At 38.1% G+C, this 12,815-nt stretch overlaps 1 protein-coding gene across 1 annotated transcript; it reads right to left on the bottom strand.

Annotated features, from left to right (window-relative positions):
* Positions 1-5,572: 5,572 nt before the first annotated feature.
* LOC124092765 (olfactory receptor 5M11-like) lies at positions 5,573-6,541 on the bottom strand. The gene has a single exon (XM_046444567.1). The coding sequence runs from the start codon at positions 6,539-6,541 to the stop codon at positions 5,573-5,575; it is 969 nt and encodes a 322-aa protein (XP_046300523.1).
* Between the last annotated feature and the right edge of the window lie 6,274 nt (positions 6,542-12,815).

The following is a 12,815-nucleotide window of genomic DNA, read 5'->3' as shown; positions in this document are numbered from 1 at the left end:
CTCTGTCGCGACCCCTTGCCTGCAAGGAAGACGCAACTCGGGAATCTTCTTTCAGCAGTTTATTCAGGCCCTTGATATTTCTTCTTCTCTCTCTCGGATGCCCCTCCCAGCCTTAATAAAGCATCCCAAGCCCCAATGCAAAGCTGCCGCGTGGAGCTTTCTCACAGGGTGGTGAAAAATCATGTGCCAACTTTCCCAGATAAGAAGTTGTTTGTCACAGACCACAGCGGAGCCAGCGCCATCTTGTAATGGCGACCATAGTCTGCAGAAACGGCAGAAGCGGCTCACCACAGTTCCCCCTTTCTGTTTTCTTAAAACAATACAGGCGAGAGTAGAGGTCCTATCCCACTGTGCAGAAGTGGCTGCATAGTATGACTTAGTCCTAAGGAGGCGCCTTCCCCAGATCTGAAGCCATATCAGCCGACGCCTTTTTTCGTGGGGCGGGGCGTGAACGCGTCTAACCCGCATGCAATAGGACATGCTCTCCTTGAGGTCCACGTCAAGGATCACTCAAGTGCAGTGCCTTGCCTCGCATCCTGTATCGTGACGATGGTGGATGAAGGGGGATAGCTGAGGCTGAACTGTGGCTGTTTATAATGACAAACAAGTTGACAGCACCCTGAAAGAAAGGCACGAACTTCAAGACGATAGAAAAGCACTAGTGTGGAAACCCATCTGCGTGCAATGGCAGTAAGACCGGCAGAGTGCAAGGGCTTTCCAACACTAAGAGAATAACAAGGAAAGTCATGTCGATCCCAGTGCAATGTTATAATAACTTGGGGTGTAACGACCATGACAAAGGTTTACTGCTTAAGATGCGCAAGCCAGACTTGAGGCGAGTTGCCATTTTCTAAAGCTGCAAGAGCTTGTATGATCATAGCCTTTTCTTGTGCATGGCGAGTTTTAAGGCGACAGAGAAGCCACAAACAAAGTACAACACCGAAGCAACACATTGCACCAAAAATGCCTACTCCCACCCACTCTTTGAAGAAGGAAAAAGCAGAAGATATCCAATCGGTGAATTGACCCAAAGTCACTGGTTCAACACGGGTACTATTCAAAACAGCAATCTGAGTTAGTTGAGACTGGATCAAGTTTTCTGCTTCCATGGACCAGGTTCCGGATAGATACTCTCCAATGATGCGGGAGGCATTTCTGGAATCATAAAATCTGACAGAGGTTATACATAAATGTGCACGTTGATCAACACAACCCAAATGTACTAGGTCAGACAATTCCTCAACTTGAGCTTGAAGCAGATCTATCCTTTGATTAGCAGCCAGAATCCCAGATAAAGTGTGTTGATTAATTTTACTTTGAGACTCAAGTATGGTGGATGTTTGTTGAATAACCTGATTAATAGTGGCAGCAGTTTGTACCTGGCTGGCCATGGCTACTCCAGCTATAACTGCTGCAGCAGCAGACACCGCCACAGCTGTCACTATAGCTGCCGTAATTCCAAAATCTCTACGGGCTCCAATCAGTTCAACAATAGGAAAAGACTCTGGATCTGCAGTAACCGGGATCGGGACAAAGGTTGGAAATTTCATAACTATTGCCGTAGTCCAGGAGCCATTCCAACACGCAGACAAATAACAGGTAATATTAGAACAATTAAGCATCCCCTGTAATGTAACATTAGCCAAAAGAAACAGGAACGGAGATTGGAGACGGACTGCTGCGGAGGGTAATGTAGCATTAGATAATTGTGAATTATTTGCAGAAATTTTAAGCCTCCTACCTCGCTCCGAGTCTTGGGTACTGCCAGAAACATTAAACAGCCAACTTTGGACTCCTAATATTTCCCTGGGGAAACACAAGCGCGGACTAGACTAGCCCAATCTGAGGGAGTCATGCAAAATCTAGTAAGTCCCTCCACCTGAGTGAGAGTGAAAGCGGCATCTATGCCATAAGTGCGGACAGATTCTGCCAAGGTTTTAATTAGCTTAAAGTCTAAAGGCTCATGATATCTTCCCCTGTTATTGTCCTGAAATACAGGGTATGCAAGTCCCATATCTGTATTAACTGTCCTCCAAACTTGTGCATGAAAAGATCTCCCGGAACCTTGGCTCCCCCCCACATATGGAGGTGGGGCAATCCGCACCATATCTTCTTCTAGGTATTCTACCTCCTCCTCCTCAGAGTTTTGTTGACCGATGTTAACTCCCTTCCCTTTCTTACAGTAGGCCTGCGTGCCCTGTGTCTCCTTTTTCTTCTTTTTCATTTTTATCTTATGTAGTTGTTGTAACAATATATCAAGGTCCTCAGAACTCTCTGAGTCGCTTGTGTTCTCAGGCATTTTTAATTCGGTCAAGTCTGGGTAGAGCCTTCTCCTATTTTTATCTTCAGGCTCTTTTGCCTTCTCACTACTGTTACTTTTAATACTCTCTGCCACTTCACTACATGATCCTTCAGATTTTTCCTCATGCAGTTGCTCTAAAACCTCCTGTCCTTTAGTAAGTGCTTCCTGACATCTGTCATCTGTAAGGCAACCACGGACCATTTTCCAAAGGGGTATCACCCCACCCTCTAATATGCCCTGCTCAGAAGCAAAGTCAAGATCTTTGCCTAATTTATCCCAACTAGGCACAGTAAGGCTGCCCGAAAATGCAAACCACGGTGCAGCGATATCTATCTTCTGTAAAAATCTCTGTAAAGTACTACGTTTCACTTCCAGTCCCTTGGAACGTAACAGGCCATCTAGGGCCAGGAGAAGCGGACTTGAAGATGCGGCACCCATGACACAACAACAAAGGAAGCACAAAAAAAAGAAAGCGAAAGTAGGAGCAAAAGTACACAGTGCAGCTGCAATAAAATGTAAGGCTCTCTCTTTCATTACAGAGGAGCTGTCCCGCTTTGGTCGCGGATCCCACTTACTAGGGACTAACCCCGCTTTGATCGCGGATCCCACTTACCTGGGACTAACCCCGCTTTGATCGCGGATCCCACTTACCTGGGACTAACAGGTGCACCACCCCTGACTGTTGAAAGTTCTGGTTCCCGGGTCTCGGCACCACTTGTCGCGACCCCTTGCCTGCAAGGAAGACGCAACTCGGGAATCTTCTTTCAGCAGTTTATTCAGGCCCTTGATATTTCTTCTTCTCTCTCTCGGATGCCCCTCCCAGCCTTAATAAAGCATCCCAAGCCCCAATGCAAAGCTGCCGCGTGGAGCTTTCTCACAGGGTGGTGAAAAATTATGTGCCAACTTTCCCAGATAAGAAGTTGTTTGTCACAGACCACAGCGGAGCCAGCGCCATCTTGTAATGGCGACCATAATCTGCAGAAACGGCAGAAGCGGCTCACCACACCCCTCATGAGTCCTGAGTGGGGTGAGCAACCAGTTCCAGCCCCCAGGTCCACTCACATTCTTTGCTTTCTCACCATGTGGGGACTCCATGGGTCTCTCTGAGCCAAATTCAGTATTTTTGACATTTTGAATATTCTCACTGTGTTACCTGTACTTGAATTTGTTTGCTGAAGCTTATTAGTGAGCCATTTTTTCCTGTTCAGCAAGGGGAGTAAGAATTGGTGTTTCCCTGGGTCCTGTAACAGAAGCCGTTAACTTCTATAGCTAACCTGGCATCTCAAGGTACCAAGGTCCATGGTAAGTTCCAGCAGGTGCAAAAGATTTTGAACTCTCTGGAAAAAATGTGATAACTTTATTTTAAGTATTCAAACACTCTCTATTATTTCCTTAGTCATTTTAATAATCTCTCCCATGAGTTGTATCCTCTCAAGAGTCTTCAGTGTTTTCCACCGACCACTTCAGAGATGATTCCTTGTGGATCAAACAAGAAGTAGAATACGACATAATCGTGGAAATATTCTAGTTTGTGACCTAGAATGTCTACAGAAGAGAAACAGCATGGAGTGACAGATTCATGCTACATAGATGAAACAGTTCCCCACATTCTCAGATCAACCAGGAGAATGATTAGGAGGGAAGACTTGTTAAAGAAAACTTTGAGAAAGGTCAAAATATTTCTTCCAATTTTATTTGTAAACTATGCTGCAACTGCTTTGAGGAGGCTTTCTGGAAACATTCAGTTCCATCTCCTGTCTTAATTTGTGAGCACAATAAACACTTGACGTTTTCTAACTTGTTCTGATTTCAATTTTGACAATATTTATATTATAGCATGGTTATTCATAATAGTGTTATTATGTACCTGGCTCAGAAATACTCTGGTACAAATGCTATTTTAGATAGGATCCATAGAGGTAATATTGTGTAAGTTAAAATGTCTTGACATAATAAACAGAACATATTTTGTCTAACTAGTCTGTGCTAACACATCTAACTAAACGAAATTCATTTAAACTAATCTTGGATTAGATCCCAGAAGCTGAAAAGCAATTCCTTGTACTGTGGTCTTTTATTCATGAGGAGAGACAATATTGGGTCACTAATAAAAATGATGAACTTGATCTTTGAAGTTATTTAATTTACCTAACATGATTGAATAGTTATGCATTCAAAAACTCATCAGTAGACCTTAACTGAACACCAAAACTTATATATTTTTCTATAGGAATTTCCAAGTTAAATCCCTAATAAATCTCTTTTTTAAAGACCACCTATAGTCTGGTAGAAGAAGAATCCTTATTTCTCCCTTCATTCAATTTATCACAAATCCTGAAGAAAAATTTATCATGCTTTCTTGGAGTTTCTGAAAATGTCAAAATGATTTCCTCCTTTTCCTAGAAAAACATCTTTACATCCACATATACATACAAAGGCCATGTGCCAGGCCCAAGTTTTAGTTACTAATGTGATTGAGAAGTGTAAGTTAAAGCAAGGTAGTTTTTCTGTAGGACTTATTGCAAATACAGTTTCTGTATTTCAGCTTTTAATTATATGATTTACTCTCTAATCAATCTACTTCTAAATTCTGAAAAGCAGATGAAACAGAGAGCAATCCCCTAGGCTGGAGGTCAAAGGAAGGGATGAGTTTGTGTCACCCAGCTAGATTCAAAAACTCAAGTTTGGGAAAAAATACAAACAGTTTTTCCCACATTTTACCTCTTGCCCTCTTCACCACATAAGCAGATTCAAAAGAAACAGGAAACCACTATCATGACACACAATTTCTGGTTACACTTAGTGACTCAGGAGAGGAATACTCAAAGTTTTGTTACTTAAAGATTCTTTAATAAAAAATACAAATTAGAAGATGATTGGAGGGCTCTGAGCTGAGAACATGTTATCTTACCTACTGTTGTAAATAATGAGAGGACACCAGTGTCCTAAAGCCTATGAATTCAAAGTTCTCACTTAGAGCACAGGTTCTCAAAAGTTTATAAGCCTACAGATCACTTGAGGATTGGATTAACACATGGATTTCAAGGTAACAGTTCTAAGATCAAGAATGTATTTCTGCGCTTCTTACAGCCTCCAAAATAATGCCAATGCCTCCAGTCCATGTATACATGCTAAGGGGGCAGGCTTACAAAAAATGAAGGAAACTCAATATTTTCTAAATAGCAATTTAGCTGAAACTCCTAAAATATCCACAGAGAATACTGGAATTCATTATCAAAATGCAAATATATTTGAGCAAAAACTTTATAGTTATGGTTTATGGCCAAGTGGAGGTATTGACAATGTCCTGATGATATTTCTTCTGAGGACATTCTTCAAGGCCTGCTTTACATCTTTGTTCCGCAGACTGTAGATCAAGGGATTAAGCAAAGGGGTTACAAAAGTGTAGAAGACAGCGATTATTTTGGAGTCCTCAACAGTCTTGTCTGTTGGTTGTCTTACATACATGCAGAACAGGGTCCCATAAAACAAGGTGACAGCCATCATGTGGGAGCCACAGGTGGAGAATGCCTTGTGCCTTCCCTCTGCTGATTTGATCCTGAGGATGGCAGCCATGATGAAGGCATAGGACACCAGGATGATGGTGAGGGAGCTGGAGAGATTGAAGCCAGCTGAGATGAGCATGGCATGCTCTTTGACATACGTGTCAGAGCAGGAGAGCTTGATGAGTGGTGGGTCAGCACAGTAGAAATGATTGATGACATTGGACCTACAGAAGGTCATGTGGAAGGTCAGGATGCTCTGGAAGAGTCCATCTGAGAACCCATACACATAAGGACATGTGGCCAAGCAGATGCACACTCTCCTGGACATCTTCACACTGTAGCGCAGAGGATCACATATGGCCACACAGCGGTCATAGGCCATTGCAGCGAGCATGTAAAACTCTGTGAGGAGAAGGGCAATGAAAATGTAGCACTGTGTAAAGCAGCCCACATAGGAGATGGTCTTCTTCTCTGATAAGAAATTCTTCAGCATATGTGGGGTTGCATTGCAGGTGTAACACAAGTCCACAAAGGCCAAGTTACTGAGGAAGAAGTACATGGGCATGTGAAGGTGAGAGTCCAGTTGGATCAACACTACCATGCCCAGGTTCCCAGAGAGGGTGATGAGGTAGAGGGCCAGAAACAGCACAAAGAGGACAGGCTGGAGCTCTGGGCGATCCGTGAGCCCTAGCAAAACGAATTCTGTTATCACACTGCCATTTCTTGTGGTCATTTTCTGAGAATCATGGTATGTCCTTCAATTATTGATATTAAGCAGACATGAAGATACAAAAGGATGAGCATTAAAAATACATATTTTCTTAAATTTTACCCTTCAAAATGAATTTTTTTTTCATCACAATAAATATTCATGAAGAAAACTTTTCCATACTCAACAGACAGTGTGATTATATAGTGTAGGCACAGAAATGAAAGAATCCTAAAAGGTTCTGCCTTCTGAATTCTTTTTAGTGGACAGAGACCAATAGAAGAGAAAGCCAAAAAATGATGTTTCAAATAACAAATAGGAAGAGCTTGCTCTAAAGGTGACTTTTTTTCTTTAATAGTGAACTGATAAAAAGAATATTTTAAGAAGTTTCCCAGTGAGGGTAAAGAAAAGATGCCAAGATACCTTGTGATTTCTCTTTGAATGTGTTAGTGATTGTGTGATTGTAGATTTCATGTAAACAATGCAGAAAATTCCAACTGAGAGTTTGTTGCCTTCTTTGAAAATCTTCTCTATCACTACCTATAACTTTCCTGTAAGCAAATTTAACAGCCTTTATTGGGGAACAGGGATCAGTGTTTATTTGAAGCTACTCTTGAAGAACATCAAGCAGGCAATATTCTTAAATATATATATATATATTTTCATTGGATGGCATCAGCAAGAGCCACAGGTTTTTTTTTTTTTTCATAGTCCTTTGTACCTGAGAAGCCTCAGAAAGGAAATAGATGGTGGTTACTGGAACAGAGGAAAAGGGAAGGAAGATAAACAGGATGTGAGAAGTTCAAATTAGAAAAAGAGCCAAAAATTATGTTTGAGTTCACTTGCAAGAGGAATCATTTGTTGCCTGTGTTATTTTAAACTAATTTGATAACTTTACTCAGGTGGAATCTAGGAATATCCAAATGAAGTAGAGCAGAATATTTAGAGAAAGAGAGATAAGCAAAAACAACTATGAGTAAGTACACAAAAAGGAAAATCCCAGCAGGGCTTATTACTTGTATATTGTCAACAGAAAAGGAGAACTGAAAAGGAAGTCCTGGGAGTGCTAGTTACACCAGCGGAGCCCTTACTCAACAACCAAGAACCAGCAGAGAGGTAGCTCAAGGAGAGAAGAAAACCAGGCAATATAAAACCTGGAACCAGGACCAGCTACAGAATGCACCAGGTGCAGTATGATAAAAAAAAAATGTAAAATCCTTGTTCAAAAATCTAGAAACTTCAAGTCCATGAGAGTAGAGCATTAAAGTAAGTTTGAAACCGTTCTAAGCACAGTTGTAATTTCACAAACTTCTTCATTTATTACCCAGTCAAGCCTACAACTTTGAAGCCTAGAACTCTCATGTTAAAATGCAAACAAAAACAAAAGAATAAAAAGATGCCCCAAAGAAAGAGTTTTAGCACAGGTGAGAATGTTCTAGGGGATAACCATTTTCAAGGAGTTAGCTATTAGGAGAAATTCTGTAATCTGCTAATTTACAAGTGAGTAGGAAAACATGTTCAGAAAACTGATAAAATTATTTTATATACATTTATAAATATACCACAATGAATTTCACTTTATATATATCTATACTGCATTAATTAAGATAAAAAACATAAATCAATAGAAGAAAGACCAGTAGAACAGAGGAAAGTTAATGGAAATAAGGAAAGAAGGGAAAGAGAAAGAACTGGGGACTGAACTGAAGCAAATTCTTATGTAATTATATAATATTAATAATCATATATATAATATAATTATGCCAGCATGAACCCCAATATTGTGAATAATTATATTGCCCTATATAAAAGGAATTTAGAAGAAAATAAAATGAAAAAAAAAACTTTTAGCAAGAAATCATTGTTAGAATGAATCTTAAGCATTTGGGGGATTATTTCATTTATTTATTTGTAAAATTAATTACTTGAAAATTCAAATGAGACTAAGAGTCTTCAAGAAGGTTAATGTCTATGCTCCAGATCTTACCCCAAAAGTATAAGGAGCTCATAGCTCATGTGGACCTAAGTTTACAAGCTCCTCTACCCAGAGTAAGCTTCATTCCACATCTGAAATGGCTTTACATTTCACGTAGTTGGTGGGGCATTTGCTTTTTCTGGTGGTTTTGCATCAGAGATCCTGCTATAAAATACCAACCAAAGTGCTCACAGTAAATGTAAGTAAACCTATTGTCAGATAAATTAAGTCAAGTTCCAACTCTGTAACCATAGGCAGCAAAGAGAGTATATGTATGCTCCTAGGAAATAAGGCAAACTAAAGTTAAATTTGTCCTAGAGCTCTTACACACAGATCTGCTTCTTTGTACACAGCCATTGAGAGAAGGCACATTGTTCAGAGGTAGACATCAAGATTCCTGTTCCCCACTAATTTGAAACTCCAGAAACCCTGCTTTTTAAGAATGGCAAGTATAGATCATTTATTGTCCTCAATCTGAAACAGCAGCATAATTTCCTCTTTACTAAAAAGTAATATGATAACGAGGCCAAAGAACAAGGACTTACTTCTGGTTCTGATAATCATCTACTCTCCCAGACTCTGATTATGGAATTTTCTTGATGTTCCTATAAACTGTTAAATGTAGTCCTATTTATACACACAAGTGGGAGATGGGGAGCCACCCAAGGTAATTCTCAGAGGGACTTAAGAATAGTAGTATTGGGAATCATCTCTCTGTTTTAATTGAAACAGGAACCTAATTGTCTACGTCACATTTCCAAAATTTCAAATCTATCAGCTTTTGCACTACTAGTTCTGTTAAGGGCACAAAGATGTTTATCTTGATTTCTTGGTTAATATGTGTGTTATGATTTAATGAGGTGTCCTCCAAAAGCTCAATGTTTGAGACAATGCAAGGAAGTTAACAAGTGAAATGATTGGGCTCTGAGACCCTTAACCTAATCACTGTGTTGATTCCCTGGTGGTGATTAACATAGTGAGTGGTGACTGTAGGCAGGTAGGGTGGAGAAGGTAGGTCATTGGGGTGTGTCCTTAGGATTTACAGTTTAGATGTAAGTGGGGCTCTCTCTCTGCTTCCTGCCACCATGTTCATTTGTTTTTTGGTGTTAAGTTTTCTGAGTTCTTTGTATATCCTAGAGATTAATGCTTTGTTGGAGGTGCATGTGGTAAAGATTTTCTTGCAATTCGTAGCCTCTCTCCTCACATTATGGATTGTTTCCTTTGCTGAGAAGAAGCTTTTTAACTTGAGTCCATTTCATTTATTGACTTTTGATTTTACTTCTTGTGCTTTAGGAGTCTTGTTAAGGAAGTCAGCTCCTAGCTGACATGGTGAAGATTTGGGCCTATTTTTTTCTTCCATTTGGTGCAGAGTCTCTGTTCTGGTGCTAAGTCTTTGATCCACTTTGAGTTGATTTTTGTGCAGAGTGAGAGATAGAGATTTAATTTCATTTTGCTACACATGAATTTCCAGTTTTGACATCACCATTTGTTAAATAGGCTGTCTTTTCTCCAGTGAATGTTTTTGTCACTTTTGTCTACTATGACATAACTGTATTTCTGTAGATTTGTCTCTATGCCCTCTATTCTGCATCATTGGTCTACAAGTCTATTTTGGTGCCAACACCATGCCATTTTTGTTACTATATCTCTGTAGTATAGTTTAAGTACTGATATTGCTTCATTTTTCTTGCTAAAGATTGCTTTAGCTATTTTGGGTCTCTTATATTTTCAAATAAATTTTATGATTTTTTTTTACTTCTATGAAGAAAGTCATTGGGATTTTAATAGGAATTGTATTAAATTTGTATAATGCTTTTGGTAGTATGGCCATTTGACAATATTAATTCTGAGTATCCAGGAGCACAAGAGATCTTTCCATTGTCTGAGGTTTTCTTCAATTTCTTTCTTTAATGTTCTGTAGTTTTCATTGTAGAGATCTTTCACATCTTTTGTTGGACTGATTCTCAGTTTTTTAAATTTTTAAATTTTTATTTTTTGAAGCTATTTTGGTTGGGGTAGTTTTCCCAATTTCTCTTTCAGTGGATTTGTCACTGATGTATAAAATCTCATTTGATTTATGGGTGTTGATTTTATGGTACTTTGCTGAATTCATTTATTAGTTTTAAAAGTTTTCTGGTGCAATTTTTTGGATCTTCTAGATATAGAATCATGTTGTCAGCAAATAATGATAGTTTGAGTTCTTCTTTTCCTATTTGTAACATTTTATTTATCTATCTATTTATTTATTTTGTCTGATTGCTCTGGCCAGAATTTCAAAGATGATGTTGAATATAAGTGGTAAAAGAGGACATTCTTGTCTTGTTCCAGTTTTTAGTGGAAAAGTTTTCAATTTTTCTCCATTGAGAATGATGCTAGCCTTGAGTTTAACATTTATAGCTTTTACAATGTTGAGATATGTTCCCACTATTCCTAGTATTTCTAGTGTTTTAAACATGAGGGTATGCTGTATTTTGTCAAATGTTTTTTCTGCATCTATTGTGAAGATCATATAATTCTTGTTTTTTAGTCTATTAATATGATGAATTATGTTTATTGATGTCCATATGTTGAACCAACCCTGCATCTTTGGGATGAACCCAACATGATTGTGGTGCACTATGTTTTTAATATTTTTTGTATGTGATTTGGCAGAATTTTATTGAGACTTTTTACATCAGTGATATTGGTCTGAAATTTTCTTTCCTTGATGTGTCTTTATCTGGATTTGGTTTCAGGGTGAGATTAGTCTTATAGAATGAGTTTGGAAGGGTTCCCTCCTTTGCTATTTCATGGAATACTTTGAGGAGTATTGGTGTTAATTCTTCTTTGAAAGTCTTATAGAATTAGGCTGAGAATTCCCCCTCATCCTGGGCTTTTCCTTGTTGGTAGGCATTTCATGGCATTTCTATTTCATTACTTGAAATTGATCTAATTAAATGGTGCATGACCTCTTTATTTAATTTGGGTCGGTCACATATCTCTAGAAATTTGTCGATGTCTTTGATATGTTCTATTATATTGGAGTGTACATCTTCAAAATAGTTTCTTATTATCCTCTGTATTTCAGACATGTCTCTCATGATATTTTCTTCTTCATCTTGTATTTTAGTAATTTGGGTTTTCTCCCTTTTTCTCTTCACTAGCATGTCCAGGAATTAATCTATTTTATTTATTTTTCAAAGAACCAATATTTTATTTTGTCAATTTTTACTTTTGTTTTGATTTCATTGATTTCAGCTCTGATTTTAATTATTTCCTGTCTTCTACTGCTTTTGGTGTTGATTTGTTCTTCTTTTTCTATGGCTTTGAGACATAATGTTAGGTCATTTATTTGTTGACTTTTTATTCTTTTAATGAATGTGCTAAATGCAATAAACTTTCCTCTTAGTACTGCCTTCATAGTCTCCCAGACATTTTGATATGTTGTATCAAAGTTCTCATTCTCCTCTGAGAATTTTTTTATTTCATCCTTTCATCATTCCACAGAGTAATATTTAGTCTCCATTTGTTTCAGTAGCTTCTATTTTTTTTTTTAATTTTATCATTGATTTCTAATTATATTCCATTGTGATCTGATAGAATGCAGGGTATTATCTCTCTTTTTTTGTATTTTCTAAGAGTTGCTTTGTGGCATAAGATACAGTCTATTTTAGAGAAGGAGCCATGTGCTGCTGAGAATAAAGTCTATTTGCTCATTAATGAATGAAACATTCTAATTATGTCTGTTAAATCTAAATTATCAATTGTGTTATTTAGTTTGATAGTTTCTTTATTTAATTTTTGTTTGGAAGTTCTGTCTGGTAGCACTAGAGGTGTGTTAAAGTCACCCAGTATTATTGTATTGTGGTCTATGTGACTCTTGAAATTGAGAAGGCTTTGTTTTATGTACATAGATGTTTCATTATTTGGGGCATAAATATTTGCAGTTGTTATGTTCTGCTGATACATACTTCCCTTAAGAAGTATGAAATGCCCTTTTTTGTCTCTTCTGATTAACTTTGGTTTGAAGTCTACTTTGAAATGAAGATGGAAACCCCTGCTTGTTTATGCAATCAGTATGAGTGATAAGTCTTACCATCTTTTCACTTTCAGCCTGTGGATGTCTTTGTCCATGAAGTGAGTCTCTTGAAGACAGCATATTGTTGGGTCTTAATTTTTAATTCAATCTGCCATTCTAAGTCTTTTGATTGATGAGTTTAGGCTATTAACATTCAAGGTTATTATTGATATGATTTGTATTCCTTGTCATTTTGATTTATTTATGGTTATCAATTTGACTTAGTTTCTCCTTTGGTTGAATATTCCTTTAGTTCAGATCCTCCC

Source organism: Marmota monax, unplaced genomic scaffold (genome assembly GCF_021218885.2).
Source record: "Marmota monax isolate L192 unplaced genomic scaffold, Marmota_monax_Labrador192_F-V1.1 WCK01_AAM20220418_F8-fsc00038, whole genome shotgun sequence".
Taxonomy (NCBI): domain Eukaryota; kingdom Metazoa; phylum Chordata; class Mammalia; order Rodentia; family Sciuridae; genus Marmota; species Marmota monax.
The sequence above is the reverse complement of the archived record's forward strand: the minus strand, read 5'-3'. Positions and strand labels throughout refer to the sequence as shown.

Excerpts from the sequence above, each read along its gene's own strand:
- LOC124092765 (XM_046444567.1), bottom strand. The coding sequence starts at position 6,541 with ATGACCACAAGAAATGGCAGTGTGATAACAGAATTCGTTTTGCTAGGG.